The sequence below is a fragment of the Rhipicephalus microplus genome, chromosome 7 (assembly GCF_043290135.1).
Source record: "Rhipicephalus microplus isolate Deutch F79 chromosome 7, USDA_Rmic, whole genome shotgun sequence".
NCBI lineage: Eukaryota > Metazoa > Arthropoda > Arachnida > Ixodida > Ixodidae > Rhipicephalus > Rhipicephalus microplus.
In genome coordinates this window covers 26,041,221-26,059,025 of record NC_134706.1, presented here as the reverse complement: position 1 = coordinate 26,059,025, position 17,805 = coordinate 26,041,221, and the positions used below count along the sequence as shown (strand labels likewise).

Here is a 17,805-nt window from a genome sequence, read left to right as displayed (position 1 = left end):
CTGTCTTCGAGAGATCTGTGGCTGAGCGAAAATTCGCCCCTATTCGCTTCCAACGACCACGAAGGGGGAAATCTTGGCGGAGATAAAATGCCCCCTCTGAGGCTTCCACAGTGTTTGAATAGGCATCTTGCGCACTCCATCTAAGCCTTTCTTCGCTTCCCTTTTGTGTATCCCCATCCCCGTTCCTCGACGCCGTGGAATATGGTGGGGGCTGTGCCCCATAGCAGGAGGACAGTGATAAAGCAGGGAGCATGGCTGAAATTGAGGTGCAGGTGTGAAAGTTTAGTCGCTGCCTGTGCCTCCAGTATGACTACAGAAGTGACCAACGAAAGGCTGTGAGCACGACAAGGCGCCGACGGATCCAGTATTCCAGATACTATCGGTGGACTGTTTGTGTCGTTGTAGTGTAAATATTGATACACAACAGCCGGCACAGCCTTGCTGCATGAAAGAGAACGACGACGTCGCATGCTGGTGGTTGATGAACTTTCGCCATCTCGTTCGCTGAGCACGGTCTATCGTATATAATTTAATAAATAAGTTACTCGTAACGTTATGACGACGTCAAGACAAAACATTGGCCCTCTATCTGCATGTTAATCTGCAAATGCCGTCGAAAACCGATAGTCTTGCGTGTGGAGAGAGTGAACAAAACATTTATTTCGTGTTCTGCGCAAGAAATCGGTGAATGGTACTATGGAGGCGCTGCGTTAGAGTGCCTCGAGCGTGCAGCGGAGACGAACGAGTGCATCAAGTCACGTCACACGTGAGACATGAGTGCCATCTGGCAGTCTCTTTGGAAAACAAAGCGCGTGGCCTTGAGACGGGCGTGCGCGCCCGCCTCAGAGGTGATAAGGTGTAGAACGCAAGGCGACGGGTAGGTGCCACTACCGTGTCGTCTTAGCAAAGCGTTGGAAACACTCGCCTTTTCGTGCAAGCGTTGCATGGTCAGCGAAGCGTGATAAACGCTCTTTATAATGACTTATGTATGCTTTTTTTTAGTAAAAGACGCACATTTAGAATATATACGTGTTGTTATGGTGCCTCAGATATGCGCAATAATTGCTTTTTAATTGACAATCGCACAACTATGAACGCTGAATTTCGAGCAACATTGGTGGGCGCTGCGGATAGGGTCGGCCGTTTGGGGTATCGGCTGGTGCCGTTCTGAGTGCCCGGTACCGTTGAGGGTGGACAAACAGGGAAATGTACAGACTGACAGATCAAAATTTTTGCGTCGAAGGTCCCCAAGAAAGATTATCGTCTTTAAAAAAAAAGACACTCCCAAAGACAGTCGGCTGACCAAGATCGGTGTCGTGTCTCTCTAGTGTAAACGTGCATTAAGGGAACACGGCTGCTCAAGGTACAGTTCTGGCACGTTTTTTTTTAGATGCGGAAGCATCTTATACTCGCGCCTTGTAGTGCGCCGTCCGCGCCGTCCGCACCGCTTCTCGAACATTCGACAGCTGACGCGCGCGCATGCGCCGTCGCGCCGTCGCTTACCATCTGTGCAGCGCGCGCTTCTCCTTCGAGAACATTCGACAGCTGACAGCGCATGCGCCGTCGCCATCTGTGCCGCGCGCGCGCTTCTCCTTCGAGAACATTCAACAGCTGACAGTGCATGCGCCGTCGCGCTGTATATATACTCAAGGTCGGCGCTCGCTCGCTCAGTTGCCGCTCGTCGGTTGGTTTGTACGGCGCGTCGACGTCCAAGGTCGCGGTGAAATGAATTCCAACGAATCCACAAACACAATAATCGACGTCCCTTCGACCAGCGCCGTCCTTTCGCATACGTGTGTACGTGTTCACTCATTTAACACCCCCTCCTACAACCACGTTAACCAATTTAGCCATCGACCCAAGTAAGTCGCAATTTAACACCTCATTTCACAACCACGTTAACCAATTTAGCCATCGACCCAAGTAAGTCGCACTTTAACACCCCGTTAACCAATTATATGCTCCGCATCCTCCTCAGTGTTCCCCCGAGGGAAGCTGCGGGCAATTTTTTTTTGTTGTCTCATGTTGAGAGCGCAGCCTGTAGAAGCTCCCGCCTGCTGTGGAGGCACAAGGTGCGCGCCGATTGTTGCCGCGATAGCACGGAAACTGTAAGCCCCCCCCCCCCCCTCTTAATCGCTTACGACATAAGCGCGCGCGCAGACGACCCCGGTCGGAAAGGCGATGTTTTCTCCCCAGAAAGAGGAGGCTGGCGCATCCTTCCCTGTATATATATACTTACATATACGTGAATGACGGTGGCGACGGCACAAACAGTTCCGGTTAAAAAAAATTGTTCCGGTTAAAACCCAAGCCCAGCCAAGTTGTACGATTGTCCCTACCGCGAGATAAGCGCGCGTGTTAGCGTCGACCCTGCTCCCTGTCCGCGGGGCAAAGTACGCGTGGGAGATAAGAGCTCGCGCCGCCGCGTCGTGACGATGTGGCAACGCGCGCTCATTGCGCCATATTGCTGGTAATACTCTAAACACGATAGCCCCCCCCCCCTCCCGAGATGCCCATCACCAGCAGTAAGTGGTAGATATAAATAGCTTGCCGTTTCAACAATGAAGGAGGTGCTTCTTTGAGGCTCGGTGGTTAACGCCGCCTCGCATTCGGGACTCCTAGGTCCCACGTTCGATTCTGCGTGCCAGAGTCTTTTTCTAAAACACTTTTCTTTGTTGCGTTTTCATATATATATATATATATATATATATATATATATATATATATATATATATATATATATATATATATATATATATATATTGTGAGCATACATATACAGATACGGTGAGTGACAGTGACGCCGGCGGCAAAATTCAGCCGAGAGTGTCCAAATTGCTATCACAATAAAACAGCACTCCACTGAGACTACTAGTGGTCTCGTTTTAGTAGTCTCGGCGTTTAGTCTGTATTCACATAAGTGACATCGGAAGCGATTGATCGCCGACAAGCCCGCGATCGAGAGAGCATCATTTATGGGAAAACCCAGGCAAACAAATACGCAAATGACCGACGCACCTTTTAGGGACACGTTTCTTCTCGCTTGCGGGCGGCAGTTTTCTTTTGTTTGTTTCATTCACCTCCGACGCCAATGACACTTGGGAGGCAACTGAAGCATGAAAGAGGAAGTTGACCCAAAGCGTGTAAACTGAAAGGAAAATGTTTTAATGTTGGTAGGATAGACATGCTTAGAGTGAGATGCTTGTCTCTGCAGGTGAGTGACTGGCAGGTGGACTACCACACACCGGGAGGCGTGGACAAGAACGGGTGGCAGTACGCACCAGACTTTCCTTTCTCCTACCATGGCTCCAAGGGCATAACCGACTACGTGCGCCGCCGACGGTGGTTCAGGTGAACAGTTGAACTGTTTGTTAATTACAGTTGAGCTGTCACTGAAACTCTTGATTTGTGGCATCCATTGTGTGACTCATTCGGAGGAAAAAAAATTGTGTGACTCACTCGGAGGAAGTGGCATCGTAATTTTATGCCGTCCACCACCCAAAGATGTGCTGTTCTTGTTGGCAGTGCAATCGCTGGATTTTTATTAGAGGCCGTACGGCAGAGTTAAAGCTCTGCAAAGCATTTTGAATATGGTCAAGCCTGAATAAGTCGAGCCTCCTGCGATTGTGGTGGTTTAACATTCTATGCAGCATGTGGCAATGAATGTGCAACAAATTTTCAGTCAGCGAGAAATGGCTCACTCTTCTCTCGAGAGATGACGGCGAATATATGAAATCAATTGCGTCACATACTCAGAAGACACGGTCATTGACTGATCGGAACATAGTCGCAACATGCCTGTGCCGCAGCGCGGGCAAGTGAGCCGCTTCGCATGTTCCGAGGAAACAGGGAGAGTGCTCTATCTTGTTACGTTGGGCCCAAATAGGCTCCAGCATGGAAGAGAAAGGCGCCATGAGAATGAAAAATTAACATTTTAATGTGGCATTCTTGCTGAAAGCATGTGCACAAAGGAATGTCGCATGAAGTGGTCTGCTTTCCTTTATGAAGGAACGCCGTGATCGCAGGTGAAGGGAAGCATAACAAGGCACATGCGTGGTAACCGACTATTGTACACAGCAGCAAACCAGACTTGGGTTCTGGCTGATTAGCGATGCACGGTGTGCTGACGCAACAAGGCTAGAATGCGCACTGACCAACGGATATATACCTTTTTGCCTCTCCTCCGCATCCCTCCTCCTCTAACCACCTGTATGTATCCTTCAGGGAATTTACGCGAAACAAAAGAGAAAGAAAGCTCTTGGAGCATATGCGAGAAATTCCTCAACTCCGCTGGTATTTGACATATCTTTTAAAACATTTGCAGCAGACAATTTGTAAGGCAATAAACTTCGAGGGTGTGTTGATTTAATTACCACTTTTAAAAGCCTTGTAGAGCCCCTTTATAGGTGGAGTGGTATGCCTTTCTTATGTGTTTCCTAGTGCCGGTCGAGTCTGGCCAATGCGCCTTGGTGCAGCCGTGCGTGGCAAGTATGTGCCAATTGATGTACTCGGGAACTTGTGCATGCTTGGTTGAAGTTATGCTGTGGCTTGTCTTCATACCGATATTTGTGTGAGGAGGGTAGTATGTCATCCCATCAGAGAGCGGAGAATGGCTGTCGCCTATGTGCAATTGTACCGTGTTTCTCATAATCTGGGTTCTTCAGTGGAAATAAAGGAATGAGAGATTTCGTGAAAGTCTCAGGGAAGACATTGTGATTTAAATAACTGAGAGAATACAAAAATGTATAAGAAAATACAATGCATAGTTTTATTTCTACAACACAGCTGTGTTAGTCTACCTTGGAAGTAGTAGTAGTAGTAGTAGAAAGCGTGCTGCAGATCATGTGACCAGATGGGGAGTGAATGAAAAATAAACAAAAATGAGGTGATGATAATGCTGCAAATGTTTGAGCGTGTTTATCGGTGGACTTAGGACACCGCATGATGTTGCTAGCCAGCGTGCACGTACACTCATGCTGTTGCAACTCGTTGTCCGAAGGTTTTCACGGTGCGAAGCTGGCTGAAGTTTTTTTGTCCTGTTGCCTTCATTTACGGGGAGCAGACTTTGCCGACTGAACACCACGGGGCCATGGGTCGAGGTGGAGCCGATGCCCCTTCGTGACGTGTCACTTTCGCTCGAGTCCCGGCCGGGTCATGTGGGTGAAAGGGGCGTTGCCCTGTGGGCAGTGTCTTCAACTGGAGAGGCCGTCTACCGAAAGGGTGTGACACCAGACTGCCCGCAGGTGGGTTTTATCGATAAGTCTTTTTTCGGATCTTCAACGCAAATATATTGGTCTGTCTGTCTTTCTGTCATTTGATTCAGCCACCCGGCAAAAGTTAAAACCTTGCTCAATGCCCAACCATTTCGGTCTAGTGGCTGCTTTTATACTCATGAACATTATCAATCAAAAAGCAAATATTACAAAAATCTGAGGCACAACATCAATACGTGAGTAATAATTGGTGTTTTTTCGCCGGAAAGTGCATTCCTGACTTCTTCACTTTTTGCTCTGTTTTTCTTGCAAGAACTGAAATTTGAGTGAATTTGTTGGAAATCATACTTGGTGGGAGAGTTCGCATTTTCATTAGTTTGGCTTCAGAAATGAAGGTCACAAAAAGAACCACAGTGCCAGTCACAGGACCCCCTCCCCACTTTGCCCCTTTCCCTGGCATGTGTGGGATCCTGCATTATGCTAGGCAGCATGCTATGATGGTGCCCTCTCCCCTTCTCCTTGCATTAGATGGACGCCTGTGTTGAAATAAAAAGCAACGAAATGCACCTCATGCAAACTGTATAAGTTATTTTTATACTTACAGACACATTACAATTTATGTTTACACATTTTACTACAGTAGCATCACTATATGCATGAATTTTACAGTCAAGCACTTTCTTTAGCTGGTATCTATCACACCTGTATTCGTAGGCAACATTCTAGAGGTTATTTGTGGCCGTTTCGACTCACTTGAGTGAACTTTCATGTGCTGCTGGCAAACTAAACACTTTTCAAAGAATGCAGTTGGCCCTCTTCTCATTCCCCCAACTTTTCAAGAGGGGCCATTGGTGAGGGCCATTGCATACACCATTTTTACTGCATAACCTATAACTGAGCACAAAAAAGATCGAAGTTCAAGGGGAGGTGAAAGCTTGAATAAGTGCGAAATTACGTAACATGGAGTGCTGCTGAAGCCACAGTTTAGACAAGTGGTCGTGTCTTGTTCAATAGTGCATCCTTGAAGTCGCAGCCTTGGAGTAGACCAGCGAGCTCGGTGAAGCTTTGGCTCCAGGGACACTAAGTGTTCAAGAATTTTATACCTCATATAACTCGGTCGTAGTTTCGGCATGTAAGAAAAGTTCTTGAATTTTTGAAATGTTATATTCTTCAGTTGCTTACCGCTGTCGCCATACAGGGCAAGGCATGGATGCACGTGGCTGCGGAACATCAGTTTGAGTCCATCAGCGTCGGCGCCCAGCACCGGGTGTGGGCGATTGGCCAGGACGGCTGGGCCTACATGCGCAATGGCATAACTGAAGAGCGGCCTACAGGTAAGCAGCCATGCACTCATGCATCATCATCATCTTTTGTTGTCCCTGAAGGACCACATTCAGGTTACTGCACAAGGAGTAGGGTAAAGGCTTCAATAGGGCTCTTCCATTTTCCACTTCTGGCTGCTTGCGGCCTGCCAGAGCCAACCAGAGTGGGCTTGTTTTTCTTGGCTTGGTCTGCTCCCCCCTTCCCCCGTGCGATGCACTTGCAGTTGGAGTTGGTTTTTCTCGGGTTGGACGGCTCTGGCGATCAACCAGTAGCCTGAGGGTCGCCAGAGGCTTCCAGGACTACTTAGTCGTGAAAGCTCTACAGAAGTTTTTAGACTAGCAGGTACCAAAAGAAGACAATACACCCTCTCCGCCATCTTTGGGGGTGCCAACGGATTTCAATGCGGGCGCTTGGGGACTACACCATCGGTTGTCATTACGCATGGCATTACCTTCTAATGTCCATTCCTCCGTATGAGGTGGTGCAATCACGAGTGGCAACGAGCATTTGAAGCTACTGCTTATCGCGTCTTTTATTTTCTCCGTGAGGCTTCGTTCCATGAATAGCACGGCGCACTGTTGCCTGCTGACTGCGTCGTGCACATGTTGCAAAAGTTATGTACACGTTCATAAGCACGCGCGGAGACAATCTTTAAGTTAGTTTATTCCGTAGTGGTATTCGTTTGTGGTGCCATCTCTGCTCTCTGTGTGCTTATCGAGGACAATTGTGGTCTTATTAGTGGAGGCATTCATGTTTTGACTGGTAGCAGCAGTCGCCTGTTTGTATGTTTGTTTCAGGGTACAAGCGCTGGCCAGCTTCCGTTTACCTTAGTGGCCGACTGTAGCTGCAGCCACTTTTTGTTAAAAGCGTAATCAGCGAGGTTCCTTGTTCCCGTCTCTCACCTTTCAGGCACTATGTGGTTCCACATTGAGCCTCCTTCAAGTAGCACGACGCTGACAAAGATTTCAGCAGGACATGCCACCGTATGTGCCATCGATGCTTCGGGCAAGCTGTGGCGTCGTGCCGAGGTCCTGGACGATTTCCCAGAAGGCACCACGTGGACCCTGATGTCGGAAAATGTCCACGCTGTCTCCGTAGGCCCAGACGACCAGGTGAATAGCTCATCGAAGTGCTGATTATGATTGCTAATTGGCTGGTTGAACTGGGATCCATGTGGAATGTATAATACAGTGCAAAGAGGGACACAATATATCGATGACAACAACGCTTGGGTTCATGTCCTTTCTTGTGTTTCAGTGTTGTTCTACATTTTATACTTTTCACTGCTTTTCTACACCCTGTACTATAACATTTGGTTCTTTACATTTTTACGTCTAACCGAATATGTCATTTTCCAGACAGACTTTCCCTACCGCTATTTTTTTAGACACAAAAATAGTGTCTGATGTATGAAAACAAAAACGGTTGGCAGCAAACAGAATGAGACCTCTGTATAATGTAGGCAGATATAACAAGGTACCGGGTATGAACAATTATTTCACATAGGAGAGCAAATAAAGAGATCGTGTAACCACTGTCAGAGTGTAAGAGTTGAACGTTTATAATGTGTATCAGACATGTCGGAAGTATATGTGTGCAGTTTATTTGTACCAAGATTTGATTGTGTTTAAATATATCATGTATTTTATATAGTATTTAATGTCGCAGTTCAATATACTTGAACAGCGTGTGCTATTTACATTTGATGGAGCACATAATTGGTTTTGAGATGTCCACGAGCTAGCCTGCGAATATTTTTTTTGTAAATAGCAGTCACAGTGTACTAACGAGTGCTCGTGACAAATATGCAGTATTACATGTAACAAGGTGCAACAGTTTCATCCGTAACACTCCATGGGACAGTCGATAATAAGAGTTTATAACAAGCGTGTGATGTCTACGTGATATTTCCTGAAGTAGCTCGTAATAAATTATTGTTCCTTTTGTTTTTTCTCCCTCGTAAACCAGGTATGGGCTGTTGTAGATGTAATACGAAACAAAAGAGTCCTGCTGAGCCGAGTTCTAGCAAGGCGGAAAGGCATCACAGAAGAAAATCCTGTTGGAACGGAATGGGAAACAGGATATGGGGTGAGTTCTTCTACTTTTCATTAAGTAAAGCGAAATATTAAGTTAACATTTAAAGTGTTTTTGGGCAACTCCGAGTTGACTGCGTGTTAAACGCGTATCACAGAAAAAAGTGAAGGCCACGCTCCTGTCCTTTAATATTTCTTGCTTATTAACTGACTTTCTTAAAATAATGTTTAGTGCTTTAAGTTTTAGAAAAGCAAGAATGAGAAGACGCAAGCTTTGCAATGAAGAATTTATAAACTGGAGGTGAATGCTAGAGCCGACATTTTGGCAATCGAGTTTGTCTTTCTCGAGGCTGATGTGACCATGTGAGCTAGTGCGGCTTAGAAGTTGCAGAAATTTTCCTATTATACTGCTAGCGTTTGGCCGTTTAAAATGCTCATTTCTAAGTGTCAAAATTTAACTGTGGCTGGGCACTACTTCAAGTTTTCGACTTCACAGAAAGCCTAGTGGGCACTTCAAGGTAGTGCCACCACCATGACACTTTGCTTTTTCGTCTTTACGATGCTGATGTTGTGATAAAATATCTTAGTTTTTTAAAGTAATAAGAGTTGGGTGAGTTGGTACTGAGTTCGTGTCTCTTTCTTTCTTGGCATTGTTTGTGGTGCTTTGCCTGTCATGAATCTTTTTCAGTACACTGTAAAAAAGTTCTTCTTATACACTAGAACTTCGAGATAATGAACCCGGATATAAGGAAATACTCGTTATAATGAAGTAAGTCAAGAATAGTCTTTCAGTAGGTATAGTGTTACGAATGTACTCTTATAACGAATGTTTGGATATAACGTACCAATTTTCAAGTAATATGTCACTTCGTTATAATAAGATCTGAGTGTAAGCATAAGTTGCCTTCTCATTAATGTTAGTTGCACATGCCTTTCCCTTTTATTTTGAACGTTTGTTGTTCGCTGAAGCTTATATATGAAAACACGTTGCAGGGCTAATTAGTGATGCATACTTAATTAAACTATTCTAGCATTACATTTGTCGAGGACAGTACAAAGAAAAGCATGACAGTACGGGTGCTGACAGCACAGCACCCATCCTGTCATGTTCTCCTCTGTACTGTCCTTGTCAAATGTAGCACTACAATAATATAGTTAAGGAAGTTGTTAAAATGTGTTCTGAAAATATGAGACCATGCGTGCTACTACGGAAGTGTCAGGTGGATTTATATTTACAGAACATTTTTACATGTAGGATGCAAGTTTTAGTAAAAGAACATCGTGAATAAAACTGCAAAAGCTCTTAGAGCTTGTCAGGTGTTGAGAACTGCTAATTGTATCTGTGCTCGCCTAGTGTCTCGAAATGTAAGATAGAAGTATCAGTAAAAAGCAATGATGAGAACAATATGGGACTATTTTTTCTGAGTTAACCTCCGTATTTATTTCTTTTTTCTTATACAGATGAGTTGGCGGCACGTATCCATTCGTGGCTGTGCAAGGTCTTGAAGGCTTAAGTCTGGAACATGGAAAAGCATTATAAAGATAATTCCACTCAAGGCACCTCCCCGATTGTCAGTTTAGATTGTGCAACGCTACAAACCAAAGTTCATCGTTTTTAGGGCGTGCGTTCCCTTCAAAGCCATTTCCTTTAGACTGCGAACTTTTCACCCCTAGTATTATCTATGTGAGAATTTATACATAACACGTTCTCACTGCTTATTATGCGCTCATCATAGTTACTTTGGTGTTGTTCCCCGGAAGTCATTGTTCGTCCACAGTGTGACATTTTTGCCCACGACTTTTTGCCCATAGTGTTTTATGGGCAAGCTGTAGCTGGGACGATCTCATCATTCGTCATGTACACTTGCATCATTTTGCTGATCATGGAATCAACACGTCATTTTTTTAGCATGTTTGATTGTGACACATTGTCCAGTAGGATATTTTTAGTTCATATGTGCTTTGCGTTTTGAGTAAAATGCCAAATACCTTGTTGTTTAGAATTTAAAAAAGAATGGTTAGGGGAATTGTCACATAATGACTGTTATTTCCGTTTGCTGGAATTTGGTATTTTAGTTTTGGAAAAAACTGATTTAGAATGATTCAGAATAGTAGAGATGGAGAAGGATAAAAAGCAGTGTTTTCTAAGGTTTCAGCTGTTTGGTTTAAGATGGATACTTAACACAACTTGTGTTTCATAAGTGCTAGACTCTAGAATTTTTGCCATCCTTGCAACTCCTGTCATAATGGAATATCACCATGAAATCGAATGTGAAGTTAGCACATATTTATTTGTTTCATATACGAGATTTCAGGTGTTCGGACACCCTCAGTGATTTTCACTTCTATGCGATATTGGAGCAGCCACTTATTTTTTTATGCCATGGTGTGCAGATGTTTGACATTAGTCAATCACAAAAATGTCATGCGTTCTGGTCATCTTCCTGCATGTTGATGTGAGAGTGGCTGTAGATACATTGAAGTCATGTTCATGTTTGTTCAGGTTGTGGATAAGTTATGAAGAGCAGAGACAATGTTTGTGCGTGCTGTTTTCTTCCTATTTATCTACACAGCTTGCTTGTTGATGTTACCGGTACTTACATGACAATGTAGTTGTATGATTGGATGACACTGTAACTTGAAAGGCCAGCTACAGTGAAGATCCAGAGTATAGAAGAAGCCTACTTTTGGATAATGTGAACATGGAGCAGTTTTAAATGCGAATGCATTTCTTAGGCTATGTCAGACATCCGCCGTTGTCCGCAATGGTGTCCGCGTGCCGGCAGCTGTGACCTCTTCGCTCTCACTCCCTCTCCCATAGGAACAGCTGCGGGCGCGCGCGCTTATCCTCGCCCCTAGCAAGCGAAGCATGTGGTGCAAGAGAATGTAGTAGAGGATAGGTGCAGTGCTTCGCCGCTTCTTCTCTCGCCGTTCGCTCTCTCTCCTCCCTTCGCCCCACTTTCCCATCCGCTCGCACCTCACTCTCGACCGTTCGCTGACTGGGTGCCTCTCAAAAACATCCGGAAAAGTGGGCTCGAGAGGCCACTGTGAAACGCTAATGCCACGCCTAGAATGCTGTTTGTTTTATTTACTTCATAGTACTTATTAACCGTGCATGCTAGCCACCAGAGCTGAAAATGCATACTGCGTTTCTCGCAAAAGAAAACGCACGTACGGTGAAGGGCGCTATTGGCTGCCCGGTGTAAAAAAAACATTTTTCTTGTAATGCTGGGTTCTTGCGTGCGAAATGCCGTTATGGACGCTACCCAATGCGTTCGAATTTCCTCACGATTCCCTTCGGTGAGGCAGGGCCTTTTTTTTGGAATATTTTACGCTTGAAATGGGAGTGAACGTGCTGCAAAAATGTTTTAAATGTAGACGATTTTCACCCTGAAACAGGTAAACAAATGCCTCCATTGCAGATTGCCGAAAAATTATGCAGATCCTAATATCTTTTACAGCTGGCATAAAACCTCCGAGATAGGTGGGCCATAGATCTTGGAAAGCATAACTCCTAGAGACTGACCTTTGACATTAGGCTGCACCAATCGGCTGATTACGTAATCTACTGTGGGACTACTTAGCTTTTTTAATGAGAAAAGAAAAGGAATTACCAGAACTGTGGCCTCGAGAAGATTTTTTAGTAGTAATACTATCTTCGCATCTATAGCCAGGTTATTCGAAATGAGAAAATTCATAGTTCCTGTTAGTCTAAATTTGTCTCGGCAACATGTGAAATAATAAAATTTTAAGCATGGGTTGAACAGAGGATTACCAGTGACTAGCATGGCTAGCATAGCACACACATTAGACCTTGTAAATAAACACACCAAGCCCAAAATGTTGTCATTCACACCACTGATGTTCAGGGTTTTGAAGTGACAGTTCGAGTTTCCTATTATGCACTTTTTTCGCTTCATACGGATATCACATTAACTGCATATATTTAGCAAAGGCATCTGATGGTTAAGTTAAAGCTTAAATTATTAAATGCCAAAATTTTTTATGGCGAGATATATCTGTATCATGAATATGAATGACAGGTGGTAACATGAAATCATGGCATGCATCATGTCACCATTATTCACAAGCTGAGCTCTTAATTGGCCAGATGCAGAATGTGTATCCTCATAGGGGTAAGTAAGAGGGGTACTTAGCTTTAGAGGCGCGTCATGCGCTCAATGCCATTTTAGCACGTCTGACGGCCCTTATTTATAATCACTCACACTCACTATTGTACATAATTGCCAGTCACACAATCTCTCAGTTGGGCCCGGAGCTTATGGAAATGGAATGGTTTCAAATTAGTCCTTTTATGCAGAGCTGCTACGCGCTGGGTAATTCTTGACGCCTGGAAGATTTGTCGCATTTAACTCTAATTTAGGCATCCCACAGTTTGAATTGCTATCTTATAAGGACTCTTGTACGTCTAGACAGAGAAATAATGCTGGTTCAAAGAAACGGGAAGTATACGTCAACCGCAGTGCGGCGTTACCACGGTTGCTAAATGGTTACTGGGCTAGGACGCTGGCCTGAAGGACGCGAGTTCGATTCCGCTAGGGGCGGTCCCATTTCGGTGGAGGCTAAGTGCAAGAGTGCAAGTGAATCGATTTGGGACATTGACACCCATAAATTGAAGCAAAGTATGTTAAAAAAGAAGGTCCATGCACGAGAGCCTACATGTCAGCCCTTTCATTTTTCTGCTTTTTTTTTTCACTTTATTCAATGCTTGTTTTATATAATTAGGACGTTCTGTCAAGGCTTTGGACGTACCCTTGCTAGCCAGCTTGTCGCGAAAGCCAGCGAGTAAAAATAGCGCTCGCTGTGTACGAATGCTCACCCCCGTTGTGTACCGTCACACTCTTCTCTGTGCGTTTGAAGAGCGCAGTTGTCACTGAAAAGTTACAATGCACACTGTGAGAGTGATATAGAGTCGGCAAGCAAAAAAAAAAAAGTAAAGGAGGGACCGACTGAGACACTCGTTTGTAGGGTTGACTCTTGAACTTTGCTGTAGCAGTGACTTCTATAAGATAAAATTCCCAAGCATTTACCCGAGGTTGAACATGTATAAGTGCGAATGCACGGGGAGATGCTATGAGGGGGAGTAAAGTTAAAATCCGTTGGCATTCGCCAGGGAGTTAACGTAAACTCCCCCGTGTGATCACATTGCGATTCCCGGGAACCATTAGACCCTCTCGGGAAATCTTGGTGAGTTTACGCGTATATGTGAGAGTGAATTCGCACTATAGTGATGTTTATGTCCGCGGCCCGCTTCGCCCGCTTGCGCTCGGCATCACGGGCCCTTCGCGGCGCTGCCTTGTCTTCGACCGGCGCGACATCTTCAACGACGCGTGCAACGCTCGCATTCGATTGCGTTGTACTCGTTGTTGGAGGTATCGCAGTCGAGGTTGATGCCTGCGATGGATGCATACCTATGACGACTTGCCGATCTCGAGCAAGTCGTGGCGCGCAGCCACGGAGCGGAGGGCGGAGCGTGCGCAATCACGTGGTGTGTGACGTCGCTGCGCCGTTGCTACAGACGCTCCTCTCCGCTCCTCGCGCCGTTGCTAGGGGAGAGGAGGAGGCGCACCGTGGACGGTGGATTCAGGGTCGCTTATAAAGTGCATACGCACTTAAAAAACGATTACGGTTGGAATCTCCATCCCCAATCGGGCTGCTGTTGACCAAACGTTCATAAAATCAGCGCTGTTAGTGAAAAAAAAAAAGGGGGGGGGGGGGCAGGAAAGAGAACGTATTATTGAAATGAATGATATACACTGAGCATGGGGACTTTGGCAGATCGTGCTTTTCTCTCAAAACTATTCAGATGCCATTCACGCTTATGACAAATCACATATGCGGTTCTGCTGTTATCATCGATATGCACTTAATAGCAATAATGGTCAAGGTTTAATGTCCCAAAACTACAATAATATAATGAGGGACGCCAAAGTGGGGGGATTCGGAAATTTTTGACGACCTGGGCTTCTTTAACAACTTCCTAAATCTAAGTACACGAGCCTGAAGCATCCATCGAAAAAGCTGCTGGCGTGGCCTAGATTCGATGCCGCGACCTCCGGTCCAGCAGTCGAGTGCCATAAGAGCTATCGTGGCGGGTCATTGATACGCAGTTATCGCGGACGACAAAAAATGATAGCATGCGTTCAAATTTGGAGCTAGCTCGGTATATTACATTTTCCAGGTGTCTACGAAATTTTCGTGTAATGGCGTGATAACCCGTGACACCCTTACTCCACCTGAAGTCTGACCATTCGCTCGTAGCATTTGTGCTCGCTGACGTAGCTTGTGTCCTTTTGTCTCTTGTTACTATTTTTACTATTCTTTGACCAATTCAGTGGTGAGCCACGGTGGAACTACGAAGGCGAAAACGATATACGAACGACACACACAACTGGCTCAGGGAACATCTATAATTTACGAAAGAAATCGGCCAGACACCTTGTCGTGCAGTGTTACGCATTTACCTCGGAGCTGCAGTTTGAGAATTGCCGCATAATTGGTAAATGTTCAGACTCTCTTAACCGGGAACCAATCGAGGCAGCGGCGATTGACCGCTGGCGCGAGCAGTGCGTAAGTGTGGCATCGACAGCACTGGTCAAGAAAGAGTAGGAACTGTCTGGACAGAGCGCGTGTTGATAGCGTTTATTGGCGATAGGAGGTATTCACGTGACGTCATCCCGCTAGGGGCGCTAGCGCGGCATTCGCCGTACTTGTGGTACACTGAACTTTTGGTCTCGCGTGCGATCATCATCGTCGTATCACAACCGTAGTTCTTGGCATCGTGTGTTATGTCGATAGTTTTTCTAAGAGAACAAGTTAGTAATGTGCAGCGCCGCAAAATATTGATACAAGTCATCATTAACATCAACAAAGGCACCATAAAGGCGATGAAGATGACGATTGTACAAAAGCTCGTGAAGGGGTTGCCACTCCGCCATCTTGGTTACAATCGGTAAATATATTTCTACCCTCTGCCTACCCCGAACCTCCACCAAAATGTCACGGGGTGAGGGTAGGCAGAGGGTAGAAATGTATTTACCGATTGTAGACGGATTACACAGTGTCCTTGAACCAAGACGGCGGAGTGGCAACAACCCCCCACGAGCTTTTATTCAATCGACATCTTCATCGCCTTTATGGTGCCTTTGTTGATGTTAATGATGGCTTGTATCAATACCACGCTGCCATATGCCGGATCGCTGTCAGACCCCGGCTAGGCGGCGTTGTCGGCGCACTTGCTGGCGCCGCCTGGCGGGAAGAGCTCAGTGAATACCTCCCATAGGCTTCATTTCTTGCCCATATACCCTGTGTTCTTTTTTCTTTCTCTATTTTGTTGTTTCTGTGTTGTTTTTTCATCTTCTGTATCGCCTGTATATCCGCGTTTCCGAACAAAATAAGCCATTTAAAAGTACAGCGCCCTGTTTTCGTAGCTGCGCTGTGGTTCACCATACGTCACCAACTTCGCCCAAGTTTTCTCGTTGCTTGGCTACAGTTAAGTTTCTTTTTTAAATGTTACTCGTGCATATTTATAGTTGTACGCGTGCTGAGAAAGTTTAGATTGTTGCTTGTTGTGACAGATGTTATATAAACATGTTGGACTGTATATCATAGGCTGGTTATGTTATCCCAGTTTTCAAAAGTTTTCTTATACTACACGTTCGGGACTCTCGGCGTCAGCGTTCACCTTTGCATGTTGGTGCGGAATCTCTGGTTCTGGACAGCCCAGCTTTAGGCACAATAAAAAACGCACACTGATATTTTCAGACAAATTTCGTTTGTAGGTGAAAACCAATTAGGACGGGTTAGCACTCACATATAGTTAGAAGGCACAATAAAGAAAACAGTACAGTGAATATAGTGATGAACAGTAACACGCATCAGAGTGTTCCCCTCTTTGTCTCGAGCTGAGCTGTTCAGTGCGAAACTGGCTAATAGTATGCAGTTTCCCGAGCACGTGATTTGAGGAAATGTTTAAGCTTTAGAGCATTTTGTGACTGCGTGGCGAGCAAAACTGTACGATACTTTGATATAGATCGGCGTGTTCTGTATATAGTGCTTGTGCAAGTCTGAATACCAGGCAGCCTAAATATTTAAGCTCTGTATCCAGAAAAAACTTTTTACATTATGTGTAATGAAGACCAGCCAATAGCTTCGTTGATGACGATGGATTCCAGATATGCTCTTACAGACAAAAGATTTTGTGAATGAAGCCCTATATTTGCCTGTAGAGTCTTGTTTCAGCAGAGTGACTTGTTGGGCGAGGTGGTTCATTCTTAACGAGCTTATGGCGCGAAAAAAAAAAAAAAAAACACGAAAGAAGGACAACCGCTTGTCCTTCTTTCGTGTTTTTTTTTTTTCGCGCCATAAGCTCGTTAAGAGTCTTGTTTCTAGTTAAAATCGCACGTATATTGTGTGCACACGTGCTATGTTTTATTGATGTCGTTCTCTCACCTGTATGAAACAAAACTATTAAAAAAACACGAGAACTGTTAAAAATTCGTTTCTTACCCACCCTGCGACGGGTGGTGCATTGACCTCTCTGCCTTAAGGAGGCCCGTGGCCAGATTTTTTTTTTGTGGGGGTGGGACACTCGCTGAAGGCTACGGCTATTTTAGAAAAAAAAAACCTATTGTCATTGTATATTTTCAGCAACCCCCCCCCCCAAACAAATACGATTGAAAGATGACTACCCCCCCCCCCCCCCCGCAAATTGACTGATTGACTGGTGGCCATATAACGCCAGGGTAATCCTTGCCTTCTAATCGTCTTTGCCTTCTAATCATCTTTGCCTTCTGAGTAAGACTCTGTCAGTGCTGCAATGCTACCATAATAGGTCGCGTTCCAGTTGTAAAGAAGCGAAGAATAAAATAAAAAACAGGTTTGCCGATACAGCATCGACGTCAGAATCGATGCATATTAGCTATTTCGGGCGTTGTCAAAGTCTGCCATGTCGTATTTTGCCATTGGTCAACTCTGATTGGCCCAGAGTGGTGTAGCAGCCTCTGTGTGTGGCTTAAAATGCCGTCATTGCGAAATTTGACCTTATGGCGAAACTTGATCGTCTCCCGAACAGCACCCTATAGGATACTTTGCTGCCCGATGAAGATGGTGGCTATGCAGAAGGCTGTGCAGAAGAGCCACGCTAACTGCTTAAAGGTTTGCAATTATTATCTTTAGCATACAAGATAGTGTTCACACTACTTATGCTATGCGTC

At 45.1% G+C, this 17,805-nt stretch overlaps 1 protein-coding gene across 2 annotated transcripts in view; it reads left to right on the top strand.

Annotated features, from left to right (window-relative positions):
* Pex23 (tectonin beta-propeller repeat-containing peroxin 23) overlaps nucleotides 1-11,293 on the top strand; it is a 62,314-nt gene extending 51,021 nt beyond the window's left edge. For both annotated transcript variants that reach the window (XM_075868857.1, XM_075868856.1), the window contains exons 18-23: nucleotides 3,215-3,351; nucleotides 5,063-5,243; nucleotides 6,412-6,547; nucleotides 7,446-7,648; nucleotides 8,505-8,624; nucleotides 10,031-11,293. In XM_075868857.1, the coding sequence (XP_075724972.1) occupies nucleotides 3,215-3,351; nucleotides 5,063-5,243; nucleotides 6,412-6,547; nucleotides 7,446-7,648; nucleotides 8,505-8,624; nucleotides 10,031-10,075 (822 nt within the window). In that variant the 3' untranslated portion in view covers nucleotides 10,076-11,293. The remainder of the gene's footprint in view (nucleotides 1-3,214; nucleotides 3,352-5,062; nucleotides 5,244-6,411; nucleotides 6,548-7,445; nucleotides 7,649-8,504; nucleotides 8,625-10,030) is intronic.
* Nucleotides 11,294-17,805: the final 6,512 nt, after the last annotated feature.